Raw genomic sequence first — 24,411 nt, 5'->3', positions numbered from 1 at the left:
CAGCATTCTAAGAAGGTACCACATTATCAAATGCAGTCCTTTCGTTCCAATAAAAACAAGAAGGTACGAGGATCGTCCTTCGTTGCCAGAGGTAAAGGCAAGGGAAAAAAGTTGCACTCAGCTAGTTCCCAGGAGCAGAAGTCCTCCCCTACTTCCACAAAGTCCACAGCATGACGCTGGGGCTTTCCGGGGAGGGGGTCAGATCAAGTGGGGGCACGTCTTCGTCTTTTCAGCCACGTCTGGGTTCAATCACAGGTGGATCCCTGGGCAATAGAGATGGTTTCCCAGGAATACAGACTGGAATTTGAAGACATGCCCCCTCGCCGGTTTTTCAAATCGGCTCTGCCGGCTTCCCCGTCAGAGGGGGAGCTAGTGTTAGCGGCAATTCACAAATTGTACATTCAACAGGTGATAATCAAGGTTCCTCATCTCCAGCAAGGAGAGGGTTATTATTCATCCCTGTTTGTGGTACCGAAACCGGACGGTTCGGTCAGACCCATTCTAAATCTAAAATCCCTGAACCTGTACTTGAAGAGGTTCAAGTTCAAAATGGAATCGCTCAGAATGGTCATCGCCAGCCTGGAGGGAGGGGATTGGATGGTGTCCCTGGACAAAGGATGCGTACCTTAATGTTCCGATTTCCCCCCCTCACCAGGCGTTTCTGAGATTTGCAGTACAGGATTGTCACTACCAATTTCAGACGTTGCCGTTTGGTCTTTCCACGGCCCCGAGAATTTTCACCAAGGTAATGGCGGAAATGATGGTGCTCCTGCGCAAGCAGGGAGTCACAATTATCCCGTACTTGGACGATCTCCTTATAAAGGCGAGATCTCTGGAGAAGTTGCTGGACAGCGTGTCTGTCCGTGAAGATGTTGCAGATGCACGGCTGGATTCTCAATTTACCGAAATCCCAGCTAGTACCTGCAACGCGTCTGACCTTTTTGGGCCTAATTCTAGACACAGACCAAAAAAGTTTTTCTTCCGGTGGAGAGGGCTCAGGAGCTCATAGCCCTGGTCAGGAACCTTTTAAAGCCAAAAAAGGTTTCGGTGCATCATTGCACAAAGGTTGTGGGGAAGATGGTGGCTTCATACGAGGCCATCCCCTTCGGCAGGTTCCATGCGAGGACTTTACAATGGGACCTATTGGACAAATGGTCCGGGTCCCATCTACATATGCAGGAACGGATCACCCTGTCTCCCAGGGCCAGGGTATCTCTCCTGTGGTGGCTGCACAGTGTTCACCTCCTAGAGGGTCGCAGGTTCGGCATTCAGGACTGGATCCTGGTGAACACAGACGCGAGCCTCCGAGGTTGGGGGGCTGTCGCACTGGGAAGAAATTTCCAAGGTCTCTGGTCAAGCCTAGAGACTTGTTTCCACATCAATATCCTGGAGTTAAGGGCCATTTACAACGCCCTACGCCAGGCGGAGGAGTGGCTTCAGAACAAACCGGTTCTGATTCAGTCGGACAATATCACGGCAGTGGCTCATGTAAACCGCCAAGGCGGCACAAGGAGCAGAGTGGCCATGGCAGAGGCGACCAGGATTCTGCGCTGGGCGGAAGGCCATGCAAGCGCACTATCAGCAGTGTTCATGCCGGGGGTGGACAACTGGGAGGCGGACTTCCTCAGCAGGCACGACCTGCATCCGGGAGAGTGGGAACTTCATCAAGAAGTCTTCACACAGATCGTGGATCGGTGGGGACTGCCTCAAATAGACATGATGGCGTCCCGTCTCAACAAAAAGCTAAAGAGGTATTGTGCCAGGTCAAGAGACCCTCAGGCGGTAGCGGTAGATGCTCTGGTGACACCATGGGTGTTCAGATCGGTCTGTGTGTTTCCTCCTCTGCCTCTTATACCCAAGGTGTTGAGATTAATAGGACTAAGAAGGGTCAGAACAATTCTCATTGTTCCAGATTGGCCAAGGAGGGCTTGGTCTCCGGATCTGCAAGAGTTGCTCACAGAAGATCCGTGGTCTCTTCCTCTAAGGCAGGACCTGCAGCAGCAGGGGCACCGTCTGTTCCAAGACTTACCGCGGCTGCGTTTGACGGCATGACAGTTGAACGCCGGATCCTAGCTGAAAAAGGGATTTCTCCAGAGGTCATTCCTACCCTGATCAAGGCTAGGAAGGATGTGACATCGAAACATTATCACCGTATATGGCGGAAATATGTTTCTTGGTGTGAGGCCAGAGCTGCTCCTACGGGGGAGTTCCATTTGGGCCGTCTGCTTCACTTCCTTCAAACGGGAGTGAATTTGGGCCTAAAATTAGGGTCCATAAAGGTCCAAATTTCGGCCTTATCCATTTTCTTTCAAAAAGAATTGGCTTCTCTTCCTGAAGTACAGACTTTTGTGAAGGGAGTGCTGCATATTCAGCCTCCCTTTGTACCTCCGGTGGCGTCTTGGGATCTTAACGTGGTATTAAGTTTCCTCAAGTCACGAAGTACCTGTAGTACGAAACGCGTTGGACGTGGCTGATTTGACGTGGACGCTGTGACGTCATCCTCCGGGAGCAGAGCCGGTGCTGAGACGAGCCGTGGATTTGAACATCTGAGTGGCTAAGTCGCGGAAGAAAATACCGTTGTTGATGAATTTTAACTTCAATGTATGTGAGCAATTGTTACAAGTAAAGGTGTTACTGTTTATGCATTCATGAGTGCGCTCTCCATTCTTTAACAGTTTTTACCAATACTCCAGTGGCGTGGAGAGGATTTGAAGCAGCACTCAATTGGTAACCAACTCTGGATAATAATAGATCCTGTTGCGCAATACCGAACTTTGTGGAGAATATATTATATATATATATATATATATATATATATATATATATATATATATATATACATATCTATCTATCTATATATATATATATACATACACACATACACACAATGAATATATATTTATATATACACAATATACATATATACACACACACAAACATCTATAAACGCAAACACATATATACACATATATATATATATATATATATACACACACACACACATATATATACATGCACACATATATATATATATATATATATATATATATATACACATACACACACAAATATGCATATATACACACATATATATATATATATATATATATATATATATATATATATACATATATACACACACACACATATAGGATAAATACTGTGAAGCACTATATTAGCGGACCCAGATGCACCTAGCCTCTTAGAGTACAGAATATAGTGGCAGTTATATCAGAGAAACAGAGTGAAACCACACAGCAGATACAGGTACTCATCGTCACAGGCAATGCAGAAATTATAATAAGGCTGCAATGGACTATAATAAATTTACATTTATTATCCTTTATTTATATGGCGCCACAAGGGTTCCGCAGCGCCCAATTACAGAATACATAAATAATCAAACAGGAAAACAGCAACTTACAGTTGATGACAGTATAGGACAAGTACAGGGTAAATAAACATAGTTACATCAACAGAGGACACTGGAATAAGTATCAGGTGGCAGAAAACTGCTGGATGTGGTACAGTTGAAGATTATTAAAGTAAGACAAAGGATAAGCACATGAGGGAAGAGGGCCCTGCTCGTGAGAGCTTACAATCGAAAGTGGAGGTGTACAAAGACAGGGGTGACACAGATGGGGTACATAGAGAATGTGGAACAGAGGGTTAGAATGAGATTTGGCTGGGTTTGGTGAAGTGGGTCTTGAGAGCCCGCTTGAAGTTTTGTAGAGAGGTGGAGAGTCTGAGGGGGAGAGGCAGGGAATTCCAGAGAAGTGGTGCAGCACGTGAAAAATCTTGGCGGTAGGAGTGGGAGGAAGTAATCCGTAGGCAGGAGAGTCTGCGTGTATTAGCAGAGCGAAGACGACGGGTGGGAGTGTAAAGGGAGATAAGATCAGAGATGTAGATGGGAGAGGAGTGGGTGAGGGCTTTGTAAGCGAGTGTGAGAAGCTTGAAGTGGATTCTGAAAGGGAAGGGTAGCCAGTGAAGGTCTAGTAGGAGAGGAGAGGTAGTGCGTTTGGTGAGGAAAATGAGCCAGGCAGTAGCATTGAGGATAGATTGGAGTGGAGAGAGGTGTGTGTCAGGAATGCCAGTCAGGAGGAGATCACCAGACTGTTCTACTGTAATGACCAGTGAGTGGATAAGTGTCTTAGTAGCATCCTGGGTCAGAAAGTGTCTGATCCTGGCAATATTTTTTTAGATGAAAACGACAGGTTTGTGAGAGGTGCTGAATGTGTGGTTTGAAAGAGAGGGAGGAGTCAAGGATTACTCCAAGACAGCGCACTTGGAGGCTAGAAGAAATATTAGTGCCATCAATAGATAATGAGATTGTAGGAGGTGAGGTTATGCGGGAGGGAGGGAAGATGATCAGTTCAGTCTTAGACATGTTAAGTTTAAGAAAGCGCTGAGATATCCAGGAAGAGGTAGCAGAGAAACAGTTGGAGATACGAGTGAGGAGAGCAGGGGAGAGGTCTGGAGAGGAAAGATAGATTTGGGTGTCATCAGCATAGAGATGATATTGGAAACCAAAAGAACTAATGAGTTACCTAGTGAGGATGTATAGAGAGAAGAGGACCAACGACAGAACCTTGGGGTACACCTACAGTTAGTGGAAGTGAGGGGGAGGTGGAATCATGAGAGGAGACAGAGAATGAACTGTCAGAGAGGTAAGAAGACAGCCAAGAGAGGGCAGTGTCACGCAGACCAGTGGAGTGAAGGATTTGCAGTAGGAGAGGATGGTCCACAGTGTCAAAAGCAGCAGAGAGATCAAGTAGAATAAGTACAGAGTAGTGTCCCTTAGATTTAGCAGCATGGAGGTCATTGCATACTTTTGTAAGGGCAGTTTCAGTGGAGTGGAGAGGATGTTAGCCAGACTAGAATGGGTCAAGTAGTGAGTGTGAGGAAAGAAAGGAAATAAGGCGGTTGTAGACAATACGCTCAAGGAGTTTGGTAGCAAAAGGGAGGAGAGATGGGTCGGTAGTTAGAGAGTGTTTGGATCAAGGGTAGGTTTTTTAAGAATAGGAGAGATGAGTGCATGCTTGAAGGCAGAGGGGACAGTGCCTGATGAGAGGGAGAGATTAAGGTGGGAAAGATGGGAACAAGCAGAAGGAGAGAGGTAGCGGAGGAGGTGGGAAGGGATAGGGTCAAGTGGGGAGGTGGTGAGGGGACAGGAATGAATGAGGGCCATGACATCCTCTCCAGATGCATGGGAGAAAGATGTCAGAGTTGGCTGGAGGGATGGGGAGAGGTGGTAAGGGATGGGAGAAAGCTGGTTACTGATGGTCTGGTGTGATGTCCTTACGTATGTAGACAATTTTGGATGTGAAGTGGCAAGGTCAAGAGCAGAGAGTGAGGAAGGGAGACAAGGTGGAAGGGGGCAGAGGAGTGAGTTTAGAGTGGCACCAGGGGTTGGAAGAACGGGAGGAGATGAGGTTCTTGAAGTATGACTGTTTAGCAAGAGAAAGGGCAGCACTGAAGGATGAGAGCATAAGTTTGAAATGGAGGAAGTCTGCCTTAGAGCGTGATTTCCTCCAGTGACGCTCAGCCGTACGTGAGCATTTTTGCAGATATCTGGTGCATTTGGTGTGCCAGGGTTGAGGTGTTAATTTACGACGGTGAATAGTGGTTGGTGGAGCAACAGAATCAAGAGCAGAAGTGAGGGATGCATTGTATATGGAAGTGGCTTGTTCAAGGCATGAGAGAGAGAGAGAGAGAGAATAGGAGAGAGAGAGAGAGAGAGAGAGAGAGAGAGAGAATAGGAGAGAGAAGCGAGTCAAACAGGGAGGAAAGGAATGTGGTGTCAATAGCCTCAAAGTTACACTTAGTGATGGTAGCCTTGGGAGGTAGAGATGGGGAAGTAGAGAGAGATCGGTTAAAGGAAAGCAGGTGGTGGTCAGAGAGGGGAAATGGGGAATTGGAAAAATCAGAAATATCACAGCGGTGAGTGAAGACCAGATCCAGTGAGCTCCCATTCACATGAGAGGGTGAGGAGGTCCACTGGGAGAGACCAAGTGAAGAGGTGAGGTTAAGGAGTTTAGAGGCAGGGGATTGTGTGGGGATGTCAATAGGGATGTTGAAATCGCCTAGGACAGTGGTTCTCAAACTCGGTCCTCAGGACCCCACACAGTGCATATTTTGCAGGTAACCCAGCAAGTGCACAGGTGTATTAATTACTCATTGACACATTTTAAAAGGTCTACAGGTGGAGCTAATTATGTCACTTGTGATTCTGTGAGGAGACCTGCAAAACTTGCACTGTGTGGTGTCCTGAGGACCGAGTTTGAGAACCTGTGGCCTACGATAATGGAGAGAATGCCAGAGGAGAGTAAGTGAGGAAGCCAGGAAGCAAAGTTGTCGATAAATTTGGAAGCAGCGCCAGGTGGGCGGTAAATGACAGCTACTCTAAGATGGACTGGTTGGAAGAGGCGTATAGTATGGACCTCAAATGTAGAGAATGTAAGGGATGGTTCTGGTGGTATGAGTTGGTAGGAGTAGCTAGAAGGTAAAAGGACCCCAACACCACCCCCAGGTTGGTGTGTGCGTGTGAATGCGAAGCCCCCAGCAGAGAGCAGCAGGAGAGGTAGTGTCAGAGAGCGTAATCCAAGTTTCAGTAATGGCTAGTAGGTGTAGGGAGTTGGAAATGAAAAGGTTATGAGTGGGGACCAGTGTGTTACAAACAGATCTGACATTCCAGGATAGGGGGTATGAGTTTGTGGGAGAGATGTGAATAAGATTATCAGGGTTACTGTAGCGATGAGGAGAGATTAACTTTATGAGCAGGGATGATATGAGAGTAGTGATGGTGCGGGTGCCTGAGCTAGGAGGGAAAACTGCAGGTGGTGGGCTGGGAGGGAGGTCAGTGTGATGTGGATGGGGTGTGGGGAGGTGACAGGGAAGGGAGGGATGGACAGGGCTGAGTTCTGGGGTAGCAGGACCATGGGGTAGACGTAAGTGAAAGTGGGGTAACAGGAAAGGAGGGGGAAGAATACAGAGAGATGGAGGGGAGACAGAGGAGGGGAGGGAGGAGGTGTAGGAGACTGGGGGGGGGGGGGATAAAGACACGTGATTAGGTAGACACTGAGATATGTGGGGAGTATAAGAAAGCCTTGGCATAGTGTTTAGTAGGTAAATAGGTTGAGGGAAAGTGGAAGTAGGAGTGGAGGCTGTAAGGGAATCCGAGCAGAAGAATTGCAGAAATGCAGATGAGAAAAGCAGTGTCGGCTCAACGGGTGTAGATTTAGTATGAAATGAATCAGAAGCGTAGATAAAGTGGGTGTTGAAATGTATTTGGACCGTAAGAAATTAAAAGAATTGTGTGGTTTAAATAAAAAAAAAGAAAAATATATATATATATATATATATATATATATATATATATATATATATATATATATATATATATATATATATATATATATATATATACATACACACACACATTTTATATTATATTATATATATATATATATATATATATATATATATACATATACACACACACATTTTATAATATATATATATATATATATATATATATATATATATACACATATACATATATACACACATACATACATACATACACAAACAAAGTTCAGCACTCACCACAGCAAGCTCACTTATTTTCACATCATCAATAAACAAATGATGGGGGTTTAGTTAGTGAATTGGCCAATGCACGGAAGCCTGCAAACCGCTCGCCAAGGTACCTTGGCGAGCGGTTTGCAGGCTTCCGTGCATTGGCCAATTCACTGCACCCCGCTTCTGGGGTGGTGAGTGCTGTGGTTTTATATTTGTCTATCTCTCCCTCTCTCGGCTCCACAAGGATTCACATCGGGGTGTAGAGTAGGATCTTGATCTGAGGCACCAACAGGCTCAAAGCTTTTGACTGTTCCCAAGATACACAAAGCCGCCTCCTCTATAACCCCGCCTCCATGCCAGTGAGCTCAGTTTCGTTAACCAGCCCAATGCAGTAGCAGGTACCAGAGACGACAACCGCTCGTAGCCAATTACACCACACACTGACCACAGGAGAGGGTGTCAGCGGCTATGCCAATACCAACCCAAAGAAGCCAAGTGCGTCAGGGTGGGCGCCTTGTGGAGCCCAGTGTACATTGCAGAAAGATTTAACAACGGTAAGTTCTTACCATAAATCTTGTTTTCTGCTGCGGGGAACACTGGGCTCCACAAGGATTCACATCAGGAATGTCCTAAAGCAGTTCCTTATGGGAGGGGACGCACTGTAGTGGGCACAACAACCCGGCGTCCAAAGGAAGCATCCTGGGAAGCAGCGGTATCAAAGGCATAGAACCTAATGAACGTGTTCCCAGAGAACCACGTAGCCGCCTTGCACAATTGTGCAAGGGTCGCACCACGGTGGCCCGCCCAAGAAGGTCCAACCGACAGAGTAGAATGTGCTTTGATGGTAGCAGGAACCGGACCACCAGCCTGTACATAAGCATGTGCAATCACCATTCTAATCCATCTGGCCAGAGTCTGCTTGGAAGCAGGCCAGCTACGTTTGTGAAACCCAAACAAACAAAAATAGAATCGGATTTCCTAATGGAGGAAGTTCTCCTCACATAGATATGGAGAGCCCGCACCACATCCAAAGACCGCTCTTTGGAAGACAACTCAGGAGAATTAAAGGCCGGAACCACAATCTCCTGGTTAAGGTGGAAGGAAGACACCACATTGGGTAAGTAACCTGGGCGTGTTCGAAGCACCGCCCGGTCACGGTGAAAAATCAAATAGGGAGACTTATAGGATAAGGCACCCAAGTCAGAGACCCTTCTAGCTGAAGCAATAGCCAGCAAAAGCATCTTAAGGGAAAGCCACTTAAGGTCAGCAGAGGTAAGAGGCCTCCAAGACCATCTACAGATCCCAAGTGGCCACAGGTGGCACATAAGGAGGCTGAATCCTCAACACACCCTGTGTGAATGTATGGACATCAGGTAGGGTAGCGATCTTTCTCTGAAACCAAACCGACAAGGCAGAGATATGCACCTGGATGGAGGCCAGACGCAGGCCCAAGTCCAGGCCTTGTTGTAGAAAGGCCAATAGTTTGGCCGTACTAAACTTGAAAACGTCATGATTGTGAGATGCACACCAAGTAAAGTAAGCATTCTAGACCCTATGGCAGAGGTTCCCAAACGTGGTCCTCAAGGCACCACAACAGTCCAGGTTTTAGGTCTATCCATGGCTCAGCAGATGGTTAAATCAAATGGACTAAGGTGCTAATTAAGTCACCTGTGGCCAAGCATGGTTACATTTAAAACCAGGACTGTTGGGGTGCCTTGAGGACCGCGTTCGGGAACCTCTGCCCTATGGTATATCAGAGCAGACCCGACCCCCGGCATACCAACAGTGTGGCGAGCGCAAATGAGCCCCTTGCGGGCACTGTGGCGCGCCACGCTATTTTATTCTCCTTCCAGGAGGGTCCCACGAGGGAGAATAAGTGTCTGTATGCCAGCTGTCGGGATTCCGGCACCGGTATACTGTGCGCCAGGATCCCGACAGCCGGCATACTGAACACCACCCATATACACAATCCAAACATAGGCACTCTCCAGACTTCAATAAGCTTCAAGGTATTTTTAATGCAATACTCACAGAACAGTCATGCCCATAACAAATACAAGACGGCAGAGCTACTTACTGCTGTAAGTAGCTCTGCTGTCTTGTATTTGTTATGGGCATGTTATGATGGAAAGCTTAACAAAGGTCCCTGTGGACCGAAACGTTGCTGATTTCACTGCTATGCATCTATAAAAGCCTTTCATGACTATTCTGTGAGTATCGGATTAAAAATACCTTGAAGCTTATTGAAGTCTGGAGAGTGCCTATGTTTGGATTGTATTTATCAGAGATCTTCCATGAGCCGGTGATTTTCTGTGTAGTGCACCCCGCTGCTGTTAATGAAGATGAGAGTGCTGGATATGGATATGGATATGGATATATATATATATATATATATATATATATATATATATATATATTTACTTTGGCTTTCTACACACATATATAACACACACACACATATAATAAGAATTTACTCACCGGTAATTCTATTTCTCGTAGTCCGTAGTGGATGCTGGGAACTCCGTAAGGACCATGGGGAATAGACTGGCTCCGCAGGAGACTGGGCACTCTAAAGAAAAGATTAGGTACTATCTGGTGTGCACTGGCTCCTCCCTCTATGCCCCTCCTCCAGACCTCAGTTAGGGAAACTGTGCCCAGAAGAGCTGACATTACAAGGAAAGGATTTTTGGAATCCAGGGTAAGACTCATACCAGCCACACCAATCACACCGTACAACTTGTAATAACCTTACCCAGTTAACAGTATGAACAACAACTGAGCCTCACTCAATGGATGGCTCATAACAATAACCCTTATTTAAGCAATAACTATATACACGTATTGCAGAAAGTCCGCACTTGGGACGGGCGCCCAGCATCCACTACGGACTACGAGAAATAGAATTACTGGTGAGTAAATTCTTATTTTCTCTGACGTCCTAGTGGATGCTGGGAACTCCGTAAGGACCATGGGTATTATACCAAAGCTCCCAAACGGGCGGGAGAGTGCGGATGACTCTGCAGCACCGAATGAGCAAACACAAGGTCCTCCTCAGCCAGGGTATCAAACTTGTAGAACTTTGCAAAGGTGTTTGAACCCGACCAAGTAGCCGCTCGGCAAAGCTGTAAAGCCGAGACCCCTCGGGCAGCCGCCCAAGAAGAGCCCACCTTCCTTGTGGAATGGGCTTTTACTGATTTTGGATGCGGCAATCCAGCCGCAGAATGAGCCAGCTGAATCGTGCTACAGATCCAGCAAGCAATAGTTTGCTTTGAAGCAGGAGCACCCAGCTTGTTGGGTGCATGCAGGATAAACAGCGAGTCAGTCTTCCTGACTCCAGCCGTTCTGGAAACATATTTTCAAAGCCCTGACTACGTCCAGCAACTTGGAGTCCTCCAAGTCCCGAGTAGCCGCAGGCACCACAATAGGTTGGTTCAAATTAAACGATGATACCACCTTTGGGAGAAATTGGGGACGAGTCCTCAATTCTGCCCTGTCCATATGGAAGATCAGAAATGGGCTTTTACATGACAAAGCCGCCAATTCCGACAAACGCCTAGCCGATGCTAAGGCCAACAGCATGACCACTTTCCACGTGACATACTTTAGTTCCACGGTCTTAAGTGGCTCAAACCAGTGGGATTTCAGGAAATCCAACACAACGTTAAGATCCCAGGGTGCCACTGGTGGCACAAAAGGGGGCTGAATATGCAGCACTCCCTTAACAAACGTCTGAACCTCAGGCAGTGAAGCCAGTTCTTTTTGAAAGAAAATGGATAGGGACGAAATCTGGACCTTTATGGACCCCAATTTTAGGCCCATAGTCACCCCTGACTGTAGGAAGTGCAGGAATCGACCCAGCTGGAATTCCTCTGTAGGGGCCGTCCTGGCCTCACACCAAGCAACATATTTTCGCCATATACGGCGATAATGCTTTGCTGTCACGTCCTTCCTAGCCTTTATCAGCGTAGGAATAACTTCATCCGGAATGCCTTTTTCCGCTAGGATCCGGCGTTCAACCGCCATGCCGTCAAACGCAGCCGCGGTAAGTCTTGAAACAAACAGGGCCCTTGTTGCAGCAGGTCCTGTCTGAGAGGCAGAGGCCATGGGTCCTCTGTGCGCATTTCTTGCAGTTCCGGGTACCAAGTCCTTCTTGGCCAATCCGGAACAATGAGTATTGTTCTTATTCCTCTCTTTCTTACTATTCTCAGTACCTTGGGTATGAGAGGAAGAGGAGGAAACACATATACCGACTGGTACACCCACGGTGTCACTAGGGCGTCCACAGCTATCGACCTGAGGGTCCCTTGACCTGGCGCAATATCTTTTTAGCATTTTGTTGAGGCGGGACGCCATCATGTCCACCTGTGGCAGTTCCCATCGCTTTGCAATCTGTGTGAAGACTTCTTGATGAAGTCCCCACTCTCCCGGGTGGAGGTCATGTCTGCTGAGGAAGTCTGCTTCCCAGTTGTCCACTCCCGGAATGAACACTGCTGACAGTGCTTGCACGTGATTCTCCGCCCACCGAAGAATCTTTGTGGCTTCCGCCATTGCCATCCTGCTTCTTGTGCCGCCCTGGCGGTTTACATGGGCGACCACCGTGATGTTGTCTGACTGAATCAGCACTGGCCGGTTTCGAAGCAGGGGCTCTGCTTGACTCAGGGCGTTGTAAATGGCCCTTAGTTCCAGTATATTTATGTGTAGAGAAGTCTCCAGACTTGACCACAGCCCTTGGAAGTTTCTTCCTTGAGTGACTGCCCCCCATCCTCGGAGGCTTGCATCCGTAATCACCAGGACCCAGTCCTGTATGCAGAACCTGCGGCCCTCGTGAAGGTGAGCACTCTGCAGCCACCACAGCAGAGACACCCTGGCCCTTGGGGACAGGGTGATCAGCCGATGCATCTGAAGATGCGATCCGGACCACTTGTCCAACAGATCCCACTGAAAGATCCATGCATGGAACCTGCCGAAGGGAATGGCTTCGTATGAAGCCACCATCTTTTCCCAGGACTCGCGTGCAGTAATGCACCGATACCTGTTTTGGTTTCAGGAGGTCCCTGACCAGAGATGCTAATTCCTGGGCCTTCTCCACCAGGAGAAACACCTTCTGTTCTGTGTCCAGAATCATGCCCAGGAAAAGCAGACGCGTCGTAGGAATCAGCTGCGACTTTGGAACATTCAGAATCCAGCCGTGCTGTTGCAACACTTCCTGAGAGAGTGCTACGCTGATCAACAACTGCTCTCTGGACCTCGCCTTTATGAGGAGATCGTCCAAGTACGGGATAACTAACTCCCTTCTTCCGAAGAAGTATCATCATTTCGGCCATTACCTTGGTAAATATCCTCGGTGCCGTGGACAGGCCAAACGGCAACGTCTGGAACTGGTAATGACAGTCCTGTACCACAAACCTGAGGTACTCCTGGTGAAGTGGGTAAATGGGGACATGCAAGTAAGCATCCTTGATGTCCAGCGACACCATAAAATCCCCCTCTTCCAGGCTTGCAATAACCGCCCTGAGCGATTCCATTTTGAACTTGAATTTCTTTATATAAGTGTTCAAGGATTTTAAATTCAGAATGGGTCTCACCGAACCGTCCGGTTTCGGTACCACAAACATTGTGGAATAGTAACCCCTTCCCTGTTGAAGGAGGGGGACCCTGATAATCACTTGCTGGAGGTACAGCTTGTGAATTGCCGCCAGTACTACCTCCCTTTCCATGGGGGAAGCTGGCAAGGCTGATTTGAGGTAACGGCGGGGGGGAGTCGCTTCGAATTCCAGCTTGTATCCCTGAGATACAATTTGTACAGCCCAGAGATCCACCTGTGAGCGAACCCACTGGTTGCTGAAGTTTCGGAGACGCGCCCCCACCGCACCTGGCTCCGCCTGTGGAGCCCCAACGTCATGCGGTGGACTTAGTGGAAGCAGAGGAGGACTTTTGTTCCTGGGAACTGGCTGCATAGTGCAGCTTCTTACCTCTACCCCTGCCTCTGGCAAGAAAGGATGCGCCCCTGACCCTCTTGCCTTTCTGAGAACGAAAGGACTGCATTTGATAATACGGTGCTTTCTTAGGCTGTGAGGAAACCTGAGGCAAGAAAGTCGACTTTCCAGCTGTCGCTGTGGACACGAGGTCCGATAGACTGTCCCCAAACAATTCCTCACCCTTATAAGGCAAAACCTCCATGTGTTTTTTAGAATCAGCATCTCCTGTCCATTGCAGAGTCCATAAGACCCTCCTGGCAGAAATGGACATAGCATTAATTCTAGAGCCCAGCAGGCAAATGTCCCTCTGAGCATCCCGCATATATAAGACGACGTCTTTTATATGGCCTAGGGTTAGCAAAACAGTATCCCTGTCGAGGGAATCTATGTCGTCTGACAGAGTATCTGTCCATGCTGCTACAGCACTACACATCCAGGCTGAAGCAATAGCAGGTCTCAGTAGAGTACCAGAGTGAGTATACACTGACTTCAGGATAGCTTCCTGGTTTCTATCCGCAGGCTCCTTTAGGGCGGCCGTATCCTGAGACGGCAGGGCCACCTTTTTAGATAAGCGTGTCAGCGCCTTGTCCACCCTAGGGGATGTTTCCCAACGTAACCTGTCCGTTGGCGGGAAAGGGTACGCCATCAGTAACCTCTTAGAAATCACTAGTTTCTTATCAGGGGAACTCCACGCTACTTCACATAATTCATCAGATGGGGGAAAAGTCTCTGGCTGCTTTTTCTCCCCAAACATATAAACCCTCTTGGTATTAACAGGGTTAATCTCAGAAATGTGTAATACATCTTTCATTGCAATAATCATGTATCGGATGGCCTTGGTCATTTTAGACTGTAAATGTGCCTCATCATCGTCGACACTTGAGTCGGACTCCGTGTCGACATCTGTGTCAACCATCTGAGATAGAGGGCGTTATGAGCCCCTGACGGTTTCTGAGTCGCCTGGGCAGGCGCGGGCTGAGACCCCGGCTGTCCCAAGGCTGCAGCGTCATCAAACCTTTTATGTAAGGAGCTTACATTGTCGTTTAAGACCTTCCACATATCCATCCAATCAGGTGTCGGCCCCGACACCACACTTATCTGCCCTTGCTCCGCCTCCACGTAACCCTCCTCATCAAACATGTCGACACAGCCGTACCGACACTGCACACACACAGGGAATGCTCTGACTGAGGACAGGACCCCACAAAGTCCTTTGGGGAGACAGAGAGAGAGTGTGCCAGCACACACCACAGCGCTATATAACACAGGGATTTTCACTTATAATAAGTGATTACCCAATAGCTGCCTTATATGTTTTATTTGCGCCTAAATTTATGTGCCCCCCCTCTCTTTTTTACCCTTTTTGTACCTGGATACTGCAGGGGAGAGCCTGGGGAGCTGCTTCCAGCGGAGCTGTGAAGAGAAAATGGCGCTGGTGTGCTGAGGAAGAAGGCCCCGCCCCCTCAGTGGCGGGCTTCTGTCCCGCTTTCTGTGTAAAAAAATGGCGGGAGTTTTTACATATATACAGTGCCAGACTGTATATATTTATTTTTATTGCCAAAAGGTACTTCAATTGCTGCCCAGGGCGCCCCCCCCCAGCGCCCTGCACCCTACAGTGACCGGAGTGTGTAAGTGTGCTGGGAGCAATGGCGCACAGCTGCGGTGCTGTGCGCTACCTTAAATGAAGACAGGAGTCTTCTGCCGCCGATTTCGTCGTCTTCAAGCTTCTGTTCTTCTGGCTCTGCGAGGGGGACGGCGGCGCGGCTCCGGGAACGGACGATCGAGGACAGGTGCCTGTGTTCGAACCCTCTGGAGCTAATGGTGTCCAGTAGCCTAAGAAGCACAAGCTAGCTGCAAGCAGGTAGGTTTGCTTCTCTCCCCTCAGTCCCACGTAGCAGTGAGTCTGTTGCCAGCAGATCTCACTGAAAATAAAAAACCTAACAAATACTTTCTTTACTAGTAAGCTCAGGAGAGCCCACTAGGAGCACCCAGCTCTGGCCGGGCACAGATTCGAACTGAGGTCTGGAGGAGGGGCATAGAGGGAGGAGCCAGTGCACACCAGATAGTACCTAATCTTATCTTTAGAGTGCCCAGTCTCTTGCGGAGCCCGTCTATTCCCCATAGTCCTTACGGAGTTCCCAGCATCCACTAGGACGTCAGAAATATATATATATATATATATATATATACACATATATATACATATATACACATATACATATACATATACACACACACACACACACACACACACACACACACATCTATCTATCTAGGTTACTGGAGACTAACACTGCATAAGGCCAGGATCCAAAAGGGCAGAATGTACTAATTGCTATAGGAGTGTCAGATTCTACATATTCTGATGATTTCAGATGTTACTGTGTTTCAATTATTTTTTTTATTTTTTTTTACTGATCTTATCCATCATATGCATCTGATTTAGATAAACACAGCGCTGGTTTGCAGTATTATTTATTCTTTACTAATTGGGTTGACAACCCCTTCCAGCTGCTTTGACAGTGCGTTGGGATCCTTTTCTCTATATATTTGCAGTGACTGCAGAGCACATTCACCAGTATCTCCACCACAGTCTACACCGTACTTTGCAGAAATCCACTGTGGCACACTCCAGTCTCTTGATTCCTGGACATGTACGGTCTAAAATAACCATTTCAGACAATCCGGAAATACACCAGACTGTTTGGAGTAATCCTGTACCCTAACTAACAATTGTCCATAATCCATAGAGGGAAGTCTAATTCCAGTCAATGGAAAACATTTTTAGAAGTGATATCATGTGTGTGTACATTACAATACATGTAACATTCACATCCTACTTTTGTTTTGCAATTTAGGGATTTCAGAAGTTAGCTTTCAAAATGCCAAAAAATAGTCATTAAAAACTGCACACATTCACAGCCTCTAAATACCCTCCATCCAGAATTTACTGATTATACCTGCAGTAAAAACACAATTCAACCAAATATTACAGACTTGCTGTCTAGTTGCAATGTACAGTAGATGACACATATCTTCTTAAAAGAGCACAACCACCTAAAATAGTGAACACTGTTACCTGCTTAAAAACACACAAAAAAAAAAAAAAACACCACCATGAGCAGAATGAGCCAGTAAGACACCATGATGTCCATTGTGGTTTTTCTTATGTTCTGTTCACACCCTCTTCCAAATATCACACAGCAACAGTTGCCAGCTAGGGCCGAGAGTAACCATGGTGCCAGAGGGACCAAAGAAGAAGAAAAAAAAACCTGGATCAGCCCGACATCGGAGGAAGGGACTGTGCTGTCATGCTTCTAATAGTATATTAGATGTATATGAATACTAAATTAAGTTATTCTTCCCTGTCAAAAAGGTTGAGGTCTTGAACATGTTAAAAATAGGATTTTGGTATTTGCCAGATAAATCCTTTTCTTTGAATCCATAGGGGTCACTGGAGTACTCTTGGATATGGACGAGGCGTTAGCAGGTATAGGCACATTAAAATATTTAAATTACTAACACTCCACCACCTCCATACTCCCAAGGTACCTCAGTGTTTTTACTAAGCCGAACAGGAGCGATAGAGAGGATGAACAATGAAGAATTACAAATAACATAATATAGCAACGATAAATTTGACACATAACAAAACATTTGAACAAGTCGGTGAGAATGCGTTACCATAAGATCTACTGAACCTACCACAAACCAGGTGAAACTGCTCTGGGCAGGCGTCCAGTGCCCCCCCCTGTGGATTCAAAGAAAAGGAGTTATCTGGTAGGTACCAATATCCTATTTTCTTTTTCATCCACTAGGGGACACTGGAGTACTCTTGGGACGTAACAGTTTCCCCTTTGGGCGGGAGAGCCGTTTGGCACCTATAACACTAGACGGCCTAAGCTAGAAGGTTATGCCGCAAACGTATCAAACTCGTAAAAGGGTACAAACGGGTGCACTGATGACCATTTAGCTGCATGGCCAAGTTGCGTCGTAGAAGCTCCACGACCTGCTGCCTATGACGTTCCCACAGAACGTGTGGAATGCGCTGAAACTGATGTAGGCGGTTGTAGCCTAGCATGAAGGTAAGCCTGACGAATGGTCATCTTAATCCATCTGGCCAAGGCTTGCTTGGAAGCTGGCCAACCTATCTTGACTGCATCATAGAGAAGAAACAATGTATCCGTTTTACGTACTGTTGATGTTCTGGCTATATAAATGTGGCGTGCACGTACCACATCCAAAGTAGTTGGAGCTCCTGCACCTTCTGATAACACAGGAAATACAATTGGTTGATTGATGTGAAAAGATGATACCTTTGGTAGAAAAGCAGGATTCGTCCAAAGTTCCGCTCTATCATCATGAAACACCAGATACAGTGGCTTGCATGACAAGGCATCCAATTCTGAAACACGCCTTGCCGAAGCGAAGGCTAGGAGAAAAACTGTTTTCCAAGTGAGAAACTTAACAGCCACTTGTTGTAAGGGTTCAAAAATTGAAGACTATAAAAAAAAAAATTAAAAATAAAATAAATCGAAAACCAGATTCAGGTCCCATGGCGCTGTAGGTGGTATAAATGGAGGTTTAACTCTTAAGAATACCTTGCAGAAAAGTGTGAACTGTTGGCAAAAGGGCCAAACTCCTTTGAACGTAAATTGACAAGGCAGAGACCTGCACCTTTAGTTTAGATAAAAAACGTAGTCCTCCATCTAACCCAGTCTGTAAAAATAGCAAAAGACCGGATAACTTGAAAGATGTCGGAAACTTCCGAGCTTCACACCACTTTATTTAGGCACACCAATTCCGGTGATAATGAGCTGCCGTAACTGGCTTCCTAGCACGTAACATGGTTGGTATAACAGATTCTGGAATGCCCTCATCTCAAGAGAACGGTTTCAACAGTCACCCCGTCAAACGCAGCCGTGCTAAATCGGGGTACAGGCACGGACCCTGTCGTAGCAGGTCTGGATGTAGTGGGAGCATCCACAAACAGTCTGCGAGATGATCGCAGAGATCCGAGAACAACGCTCTCAGAGGCCAATGAGGCGCCACTAGTATGACTGTCGGGGGCACTCGTTTGACCCGGTTTAGCAGCATAGGAAGCAGCGGAAATGGTGGAAAATAGATACACAAGGCTGTACAGCCACGCGATTTTGAGAGCATCCACTGCCACTGCCTTTGGATCTCTTGTTCAGGACACCTACTGGGGTGTTTGATTGTGATGAGATGCCATTATATTCACCTGTGGGTAACCCCACCGCTGTACCAACATCTGGGACACCTCTGGATTTAATACCCATTCTCCTGGATGAAAATCCTGACGGCTGAGATAATCCGCCTCCCAGTTGTCCACTCCATTAATCAACACTGCCGACAAGATCACTTGGTGATGCTCAGCCCAATTCAGGATTCGAGCAACTTCTCTCATGGCCATGCGACTTCGAGTTCCTCCTTGTTTGTTGATGTATGCGACTGCAGTCACGTTGTCTGACTGAACCTGGACAGTTTGAGACTGGAGCATGTGCACTGCCTGTCGCAGCACGTTGTAAATTGCCCCGAGTTCCAGAACATTTATTGATCGTAATCTTTCTTGGTCTGACCAGAGACCCTGAAGCTGACAATTTAGTTCCACTGCTCCCCAACCTCTGAGACTCACGTCCGTCGTCAGAATGATCCAATTCCAGACTTCTAACCTTTTTCCTGCGGTGAGATTGTGTACTTGGAGCCACCAGAGTAGTGATACTCTGGCTCTTGGATACAAACGTACCAACTGATGGATTTGAAGATGTGAGTCTGACCACTGAGCGAGAACATCCAGTTGAAAAGGATGTGAGTGAAGTCTTCCGAACGGGAGTGCTTCGAAAGACGCCACCATCTTTCCTAACAGTCGAATGCACAAATGCACCGAGACTGTCCGTGGTTTGAGCGCTAACTGTACCAAATGACTGATACTTTGTGCTTTCTGTTCTGGCAGGTAAATTCGTTGATCCACCATATCAAGAATCATTCCTAGGAACTGAAGTCTCTGAGACGGAAATCAGGCTTGATTTCCTGAAGTTGACAATCCAACCGTGCTGAACTAGTACATTGTACGTTAGTAAGGCATGTTGAAGGAGTATCTGTTGAGACGGAGCTTTGATGAGCAGATCGTCTAAGTATGGAACCATTATCACTCCTAGAGATCTGAGATGAGCTATCATCATAGACATTACCTTTGTGAATCAGTAGAAATTAATTCCTCTCTTGGCGCTGCAATAAAGAGCTGCAAATAAAAAGTACTAAATAGACTACCAATCTATCTCAACTTGCAAAAAAGAAAAGGTACTCTCACTTTTGCGCTCAATGTCCCAGAAGTCCAAATTTGTCCCAGTGGACAGATGTCATCCAATCAATATGAAAAAGAAAAATAAGAACACAACAGTGTAATCCTGCAATGAAGATGGATCTTTCACCGCTGTGTAACACGTTAACACGTAAAATGGAGGTGTTGGTATAGTCCCAGATAGAAAGTTCATGCATCCACATCCTTTTCAAAGGCACCAAGTGTGGTATACAGGAATTAAGGTGATGAACTCTTACATGTATGCTTACTTCTGTAAGGCGTATTGAAGGCACATAAATGTTTCTTTTGTGATCTTCAAGACTCTCCTCACACAAACGGATGAACCCGGTTATTCCTCGTACCAAATCAAAAGCCAGAGATATAATCCAATTAGGAAAAAACACTCCTTTTATTATCAGAGTAGAATAAAAGTGGAAAGCAAAACAGTCATACCATATGGGGAAAAGGCAAGATGGTATTCAGCTAACAGCAATGGACCCGGATATCAATTGCTAATATGTCCCGACTATGGATAGGCTGATCTGCGACCCACCACATACACTGTCGACGCGTTTCGACGCTATGCAGCGTCTTTTTCAAGTTTCACAGTGTAACACACCCTGGAACGCAGCGTGTGCTGTCTGATCTCCTCCAAAACCTTTTTGGAGGAGATCAGACAGGACACGCTGCGTTCCAGGGTGCCTTTTCCCCATATGGATGAACTTTCTATCTGGGACTATACCAACACCTCCATTTTACGTGTTACACAGCGGTGAAAGATCCATCTTCATTGCAGGATTACACTATGTTGTGTTCTTAATTTTTCTTTTTCATATTGATTAAATGACATCTGTCCACTGGGACAAATATGGACTTCTGGGACATTGAGCGCAAAAGTGAGAGTACCTTTTCTTTATTACCTTTGTGAATACCCGAGGCGCTGACGAGAGGCCAAACGGTAGTGGCTGAAATTGTTAAAGGTTTTGTTGTACTGCAAACCTTAAGTACACCTGATGCGGTGGCCAAATTGGAATGCAAGTACGCATCCTTGAGATCCAGCAAAATCATGAATTCCTGTGGTTCTAAACCTGCAATTACTAACCGCAGGGATTCCATCTTGAATCTGTAGTAAATGACGTACTGATTGAGCCCAGTTAGGTTCAATATCGGTCTGAGAGCCATAGGGCTTTGGTACTACAAAAAGATTGGAATAACAACCTTGACCCTGTTGGTGAACTGGTACCGGAATCAAAATTGCTGAATCTACGAGAGACTGAATTGCGGTCTGCGGAACCGCCTTTTTGTCTCCTGACACAGGCAGACCTGTCTTGAAAAAAAAAAAAACGGGTAGCTAGACAGAAACCACCAAGGTATAGAACACAGTTTATCCAGATTCTTCCATGCTTCTGTTAACTGCTTATTAAGAGAATCTGAATAAGGAACACACACCGGTGTTCTGTCTTTAAGCAAATAACACTTCATCATTTGAAAGTGGTTCTTCAGTCTTCATAAAATGTAGAACCTGACATACTGCCCATATGAGATCATCAATAGCCAGGGTACCAGTAACCTCACTATCTGACTCCTGGGCCAAATCACCTTCCTCATGCTCCTGAGATATGAGGTCTGCCATTGAATCGTCAGAATGCAACATAGCTGAAACTGGTAAGTCATAAGACAAATAACTATTTTTCGTAACGGAGCTAGACCTGGACTTTTGTAAACCTTGCAAAGTCCTTAAAGTAGTCATCACACCCGCCATCATCGCCTAAGGAGGATCAGGGTAAGGGTTCGTATTTGTAAACTTATTTGCAAGACATACTGTGCATGTGGTAGTTCCATCAGGTAACCCACTCTCACAGACCTTGCAGCCAAGCTGTTTTTTTGATTTTGCATTAGCTTTACTCATTATGTAGACAGACAGTATACAGATAAAAAGTCCTATGATTCTAAAGTGTGTATAACCCAGAAGTGCAGTGCACCTGGTACACACTACAATCAGTGAAATCTGTGCTGTACAGAATTCCTACTAATACCCCTGCTCCTTCAGTGGCCTAGTGTTGTAGGACCGCAGCAAACTTCATCGAAAAAGCAGGAAGTCGAGTTAAAATGGTATCCTGCCACGTGCGTTCACCATATCTTAAGTATAAGAAAACCAAATTGTCAAGTTGAACTAATCTGTGTCACAACAGATCATGTAACACTGTAATATACCCTTCCTATGCATATATTACAATATATACATGTAATATATACATATGTAATAACCAGATACCAGGGATTGTCATACTATAGCCATAATGAACCTCCCCAGAGCCGTGGTGCTGCAGGTATAATCCTCCCCCCTCTGCCTCCCACGATCTCCCCTTCTGCAGCGTCGCTGCCTGTAGCGCTGGCAGACCTTGGCAGCAGTGAGAGCTGCCCGCGGTCTGAGTAAGGCTGAGCCGCGTCAGCGCCACGTAAGGAGTCTGCGGTAGTGCTCCCCTTCTCCCGCTGTGATCATAGCAAGCAGGAAGGAGCCGGAGAGCGGAGGGAGCCGCAGCAGACGCGGCTTGGTGCGGTGGAAAGAGCGGAGTATTAATGCACACAGCAAGATGACCGCCCAGTAAATAACATCAAAGGAGATGCAGCAGTGTGAGCCGCCTGGCCGCTGTTACCTGATCCCAGTAGGGGCTTTTTCAGTAAGCTCCGTCAAGCTCCTTCCTGCAGCCCTAGGCTGAAATCAGCTCTGCTGATTGTGGTCTATGGCGGTGCTCCGCTCCTGAGCGCCGACAAGCCAATTGCTGCAGCAGCAGCACCCACAATCCCGGACCCAAGCATTTTTATAAGCTGGGAAGGGATTGAGTGTAAAAGAAAAATAAAAACAAAAACCTACTCGAAAATAGAAGTAAACTGTGGAAAATCCTCCACCTGTGTCTATCCCGACTGAGGCACAGAAAAACACTGAGGTACCTTGGGAGTATGAAGGGGGTAGAGGTTTACTAATTTAAATATTTAAATGTCTTTATCTCTGCAAATGCCCCGTCCATATCCAAGAGTACTCCAGTGACCCCTAGTGGATGAAAAAGAGCAAGGGTCTTTCAGATTTTTAAAGCCGTGAAACATTCATTTGTAATGTTACCAGATGAATAGTGTACAGTTAACAAGTACTTTTAGAATCACTTCCTCATAGAAAGCATTGGTTCAATTACTGGAATTCTTGTACAATTGACTTGAGAAAGTTCAAATGGCTATGAGATGCCAATGTCTCCACACCATTGCAACGGCACCTCATCTCCCTCTCCTCGTGGACCGATCTTGCACAAGGACTCATTGAACTGTCTACGCAGCCCCATGGGGCTATGAACAAAAACCATTAAGTCTGGAGCTACCAGAAGTGTGGCACACAGTCATACTTGCTGGAGTGAGAATTCAAATTGACCCCATTGATTAGTGCTTTTTTGTCATGTGAGAGATTTCAAATCACTTACCCAGTCTTTGCTTTAAAATTTTCAATTAGCTCTAGCTTCTCAGCAGCGTCTCCAATCCAATATTTGTGTGGAATAAAGTAACTGGATTTTATGCGACACTGAGGACAACCCCTGAAACAGCAAACGGGGATTAGGCCTACTGTCAAAATATTACAGAGCTACTTAAATGATATGGAATTGGAGAGAAAAATAAGAGCAACATTTTTGCCAAAACCAAGGTCACTCACTTTACAACAGCATTCTGGAAGTCCCGAGTCTTCCTCCAACGCTTAATACAGCCAACACAATATGCATGGTTGCAGTTAGGTAAAATGCCAAAAATCCTTTCCTCAGCTAACTGCTTATCATACACCTTATCCATGCAGATGCCACAAGCCACATCCCTGCTACGTTCATATAGAGTGTCAGAATCCTCCTATGGAGGAAATAACAGGATTTTAATACCTACCGGTAAATCCTTTTCTCCTAGTCCGTAGAGGATGCTGGGGTCCACTTCAGTACCATGGGGTATAGACGGTTCCGCAGGAGCCATAGGCGCTCTAAGACTTTTCAAAGGGTGTGAACTGGCTCCTCCATCTATTCCCCTCCTCCAGACCTCAGTTACAGGAACTGTGCCCAGGGAGACGGACATTTCGAGGAAAGGATTTACTTTTATACTAATGGTGAGATTCATACCAGCTCACACCTCAACCATGCCGCACAACATGGCATTCAACATAACACACGCCAACAGGCATGAACCATTTACAGCAGCATGCTGAAAACAAATGTAACAACTTGTGTAACTATAATGAACAAACTGCAGGTAAAGTACACACTGGGTCGGGTGCCCAGCATCCTCTACGGACTAGGAGAAAAGGATTTACCTTAGGTATTAAAATCCTGTTTTCTCATATGTCCTAGAGGATGCTGGGGTCCACTTCAGTACCATGGGGTTATACCAAAGCTCCAATACGGGCAGGAGTGCGGATGACCCTGCAGCACAGATTGACCAAACTTGAGGTCCTCATCGGCCAAAGTGTCAAACTTACAAAATTTAGCAAATGTGTTTGACCTGACC

The 24,411-nt window shown here is 46.3% G+C and overlaps 1 protein-coding gene across 2 annotated transcripts in view; it reads right to left on the bottom strand.

Moving 5' to 3' along the window:
• Positions 1-24,411, bottom strand: part of LOC135041287 (E3 ubiquitin-protein ligase makorin-2-like) — a 315,422-nt gene that overhangs the window by 90,595 nt on the left and 200,416 nt on the right. For both annotated transcript variants that reach the window (XM_063954927.1, XM_063954926.1), the window contains 2 exons: positions 23,579-23,766; positions 23,352-23,462 (listed from right to left, as the gene is read on the bottom strand). In XM_063954927.1, the coding sequence (XP_063810997.1) occupies positions 23,352-23,462; positions 23,579-23,766 (299 nt within the window). The remainder of the gene's footprint in view (positions 1-23,351; positions 23,463-23,578; positions 23,767-24,411) is intronic.

The sequence above is a fragment of the Pseudophryne corroboree genome, chromosome 2 (assembly GCF_028390025.1).
Source record: "Pseudophryne corroboree isolate aPseCor3 chromosome 2, aPseCor3.hap2, whole genome shotgun sequence".
Lineage (NCBI taxonomy): Eukaryota > Metazoa > Chordata > Amphibia > Anura > Myobatrachidae > Pseudophryne > Pseudophryne corroboree.
This window is presented reverse-complemented; position numbering and strand designations above follow the sequence as displayed.